General features: G+C 47.2%; 1 protein-coding gene across 1 annotated transcript in view; it reads left to right on the top strand.

The window, feature by feature from the left end:
* The window catches only part of LOC106805169, a 35,149-nt gene that overhangs the window by 23,808 nt on the left and 6,341 nt on the right, over positions 1–5,000 (top strand). Inside the window, exon 2 of the mRNA XM_014806664.1 lies at positions 4,143–4,421. Coding sequence (XP_014662150.1) covers positions 4,143–4,421 — 279 coding nt within the window. The remainder of the gene's footprint in view (positions 1–4,142; positions 4,422–5,000) is intronic.

A 5,000-nucleotide genomic window follows, 5' to 3' on the forward strand; every position in this document is an offset into this window, starting at 1 on the left:
ATTGTATTCATTTGATGGCTAGTTGACTCTCTGCCGCACCGTTCTCACTCGAGCACGTTTATATGGACTGTGTCAGTAGAGTCGATGTGGCGCTCCCCTTCTAGCGGCAGGCAATGCTTTTTAAAAAGGCAACCGCGTATATATATACCTACCGCTATTACGCAATTATTTAACGCACACTGATGTTCCTAATCGTAGAGACTGGCAAAAACGCACCGGGAATACTGGGATCGCTCTGTGTCCGCGATTGCACACCGCAGCTTCTATGGATCGGGCGTTTAGAAATGATTCGCGTTGATGGTTAGACAAATCCGGTTTCAAAGCTGCGATATAGTATAGCGGAGCACGATTTTTGAGACGAGAGCCAACATCTATAAGACGTTAATGGTAGGCTATAGACTTGACGGGGCGCTTTTTGAATTAGTCGTTTCTTCTTTGCGTTTACGATCACCCACAGCCGGTTTATGATATTAGATATGGTCTCTGCATTAGGCTGCTGCGGGCTAGCGGCTTTGGCTAGCCGCGGGTGTGGTGTACCACTCAGGCGAAAGCGGGCGCGCTTTCGAAAGCAAGGTGTGTCCCGCGCGGCCTTCGATATTACGTGACCGAAAGCCTAGCCGGCAGTGGTTGTATTCATGACCTTGTTGACTTTAATTATAACAAGGATCTAGACTCCAACGTACAAATCAGGCCCTCTGGCCACGCGAAACCTGAAAGCGTAAACGCAGCTAATCGCCACCCGAAAAATCGGACGCACGCCATAGACATCGCGGTACATCCATACACAACGCGCACGCACGCACGCACGCACGGCACTCGCACGCAACACACACACACACACACACACCCACAGAATGAGCAAAGAGCGCGAGAGAGAGAGAGACAGAACCGAGATAGAGAGGGGGGAGAGAGAATTGACAACGAGAGACCCGAGAGACGAGAAAAAAGTAACAGAGCAAGAAAGAGAGAGAGGAGAGAGAAGATATGAGAGAGAGAGAGAGCGCAGATTGGACATAGACGCGCCATGCGCACCGACACGGTTAGCAATCGTATGATTCTATAAGACTAGGCTAACAAAAATAATATGGTCTTTTTACGTTGTTGGATAATGATACTGTAATGAACCCGGGAAACGATCGCACACCAACAATGACATTGTGCCTTTGGTCTCTATTCGAGTGTTTTTCAGTGAGGCTTTTGTGTTTCAGAGAAAAGTTCCCTTTGATTACTTTTTACAGTGCCCAAGAGCTCACCTCTTCCTCGCACGCACCTTGGCAAAATCTTTCATCGGGGCTTGACCGCCTCGTAAAACGTCCGATATTTTAGGTCAATTTCATAAGCAATTGGGCAAGCACAATAAAGCTTTACGCGGTTTACACCTGGGGCTATAGAATTAAGCTAAGTGACGTACGGAATTAATCAGATATAGGAAGGCACGCCTGGCCACTTGGAAATAATACGCTATTAGCACTCAATGATCTGTAAAGGTTGGCGAAGAACACATCTTTAATTGCGTGCTGTACGTTGCCATAGTTAAGAATTTCTCCACGTGGCTCCCATGGTGCCTCTATTTACACACATCCCGCATACAGCGAGTTTGCTCGCTTCACAGTAATAATATCACGCGAGATCCTGTTTCCCGCGAAGCACATTATATGTACGCTCGTGGGAAAAAAATATCTCGCGTTGCCATATAACGAGATGCGGAGGGCGTTGTTAGGAATTCCATCCTGCTGCAGGCGAGACTATAGTTCGTTATTAATGGTCAACCGCCACAACTCGCCTGTGACGTGAGGACGCCTCTTCGGCAATCACGTTCTCGAGCATGCACCGTCAAACTAACTCCTTCACGCGAGTTTATACCAACCCACCTTTTGCGCTGCTTGCATAGTGTTATGTTTGCATTATCACCTACATGTTTGTGACATGTATTTCCGCAAGCGGTTATGATTTGTCCAGTGATTGCTTATATTGTTGTAGATGACGTGATTAGCGCATTAATGGGGGGGGGTGCTTTTTATAATTGCACTGTGAAATTAACAAATTACTGTTAGTATTCATATGCGTATCACGTAGAAGAATTTGCGGTACATAATGTATAATTAGGATGGTAGGCCTACGTGTGGACGGTGTGTTACGGTACCTGCACACAGAGACCTGTGCAGAAAGCGCACATGCCTACACGCAAGTAATATTTCCATGCAACCTGGTAACCGTGCGGCTACATCCTGTATGCACAGGCCATATTAAGTTTATATTTAACCTGAAGCTGAACTCAGTAGTTAGTGGATATAGTAATAGCAGGAGTGTATAATACTAACTCTATTGTGACTATATTATGACTATCTTATGACACTCCTGGTAATGATACCTCTATAGTCAGTGCTGCGTGTAACGCAGAAACATTAATTATTGCATACGTCGTGGGAAAGGCCAGGGCCGTCTCAAACCAACGGATCCTTAAAAAATACCATTGTGTGCTCCAACGTGCCATCTTCCTGTTGACACGTGAAACTCCAGCCGTCTGGCTAGAGAGCGTTTAATTCGCAAACATTCGCCAAGGCTATCGATCGATATCAAAAGAAGAGATTGTCCCGGCACATCGCAGCGGATATCTTCATTAAACGGCAGCTGCCACGAATCACTTTCTATTCGACAGGCGAATGTAAGAACCGCAGAACAACCCCTTTCATCTGCGAGACGAACAGAGCGCGCCACGCTGTGACTAGCATGAAAAGACGCGCGGCAGTATATTGATATACGGTTGTATGGAGAAGGCGTAATCGCGAGGGGAGAGGCTAAATGATAATTATTGTGAGAGTAGGTGAAAAATTAAGGTTACGACAGCGGATGTCATAGGCGTGATTATTTCAAGGCTATATAGAGTGTATACGCCTCTTTTGCCATAACACACAGATGGCCGTACGTGGTTGGGTTGTATGGATGGATTGCTATATAGTTACTAGGTGCTTATTACTGCGACCACGGTCCATGAGAGCAGGGAATGATGTCAGTAGGGACACTTAGATTACGTAAATTTATCAAAACACGAGATTACGTGACATGCGATCGAACCCTACTAATGACGTACGCCGTCTGTCGTTAAAACGTGTTTGAATGTCCTCTATATATGGATGACTGCTGCTACCGGCAGGCGATGCGACGAATGGTACATACCCAACCCCAGCGGGTAAAAGACGCTGCACAAGTTCGAATCTCACTGAATCCACTAAACCTATGTAGACACGGCGCATAAACGTGTTCTAAAAGCAGCCCATCCCGACGCTATAATTACACCGTGTAGCCACCGCCTCGGTGAAATGTAGACACTTAACACGTCAAAGAATGAACTTTCGTCTCTCGCCTTGTAAAAGAAACTAGAAATTAAATTACAAATTCAAAATTTAAAATGGCCCCAAGACTCAAAGCAACGTCGCGCAAGCAGTAGTTCACGCATGCGCGTTTAAAATTAGATCGTCTGCGACTGTTGGCGCTCGCGATGATTACATACGTCCGGTAGAAAGTCGCTCTCGTGCTAATTATAGCTCGTCACGTTCCCATGGTAGCGACGCCGATCGAGACAAGAAAAATGAAAACCGCGTAGTTCTAATGACAGCCTGACACCGGTAGGATTTTAACGAGCCGCTTACTATACATGATCAACGGTATCTCATCTATGTTATGCGGCTACTGTATCAATCAAGCAGTGAATGGATAGCTGTTCTTATATGTAATTTACCCACTCCTCCGCCCCGGGCTTGTATGACCGATCACTCATGGGTCACCAAGTTAAAGCGGTATAGCAGTTAGATTAATAGGTGGTTCTGGTACCGTGATCTTAATCGCTGTTCACGGGCAAATCCGATGACGTTCTAGCCACCGGACGAGGGCGTCTATCGCAATATAGTAATGAAATTTATTACTACGCAATAATTTCCGATAAAACTTTTACTCCTACGTGCGCGATAGACGAACAAGTGAGCAGGAGCAGGAGTAGGCGTTCTATTGTCATCGCATGATTGCGTGCGCGCAAGGTTTTCATACTCATTTATTAAGTCTGCTCTTCGCACATGCTAAAAAAATGCACGAATCAAACATTGCGCAATTAGAAATTTTATACGATCCTCGTTCGTCTGCTGCAGGTGTAGGACTGAGCGCCGCAGCGCCATCTCGCGTGAAGCGATTCGGGGTCCCTCTATCGGCGGAGATGGCATGCGCGCCGGGAATTGACAACGCTACGTTCGCAACGGATCCGGACGACTGTGGCATGTTCTACATCTGCGATCGCGGATGGCCGAAGCGCATGCGCTGTGCGCAGAACACGATCTGGACTCCCAGGGGGCGCCACGACGGAAAGTGCGAGCTGCCTGAGGACGCCGTTAACGACGACTGTCAGTTTGTCTACGCGCCAGTCACCGAAGGTACACGAATGAGTCACGCTCCCCCTCATCGTTACACACCTTCTCTCTTACACCCAGCCAGCCCGCCACCACCACCCAGCCTACGACTCACTACTGAGACGTGACCTAAGTTCATTTTACCGACAGACTTATTGCTACATGCGCACACCTTCCCCCCTACACCCAGCCAGCTCCCACACCTAACACAGCCATAAGCAGTCGTCCACTCTACCGACAGGCACATTGCTACACGCGCACACACCTTGCTAGCTTCACCACCATCCAGTCTTGCGTAGTCGTCCACTCTCTCGTGCCTACGCAGATACTCAGATAGCCACAGCCCTCGATATCTGTGCCCCAGCCCACACTCAGTGCCGTGATACATGCAAATGTGGATTTATAGCACCGCCACTTGCAACAGCAGCGAGAAATGTACACGAGCGTAATAGTATAAACCCCCGCGAAATGTCCCGAGGGTGATCACAGCCGATTAAATGTCCAAGTGCGTTTATGTAATTAGCGAATGTACGGGGGATTTAAAAGAAAATATCCTATCTATTACTCCCTAGTATATATATATATAGACGTTACAAATTCCAT

The sequence above is a fragment of the Priapulus caudatus genome, unplaced genomic scaffold, assembly GCF_000485595.1.
Source record: "Priapulus caudatus unplaced genomic scaffold, Priapulus_caudatus-5.0.1 Scaffold103, whole genome shotgun sequence".
Taxonomy (NCBI): Eukaryota; Metazoa; Priapulida; class Priapulimorpha; order Priapulimorphida; family Priapulidae; genus Priapulus; species Priapulus caudatus.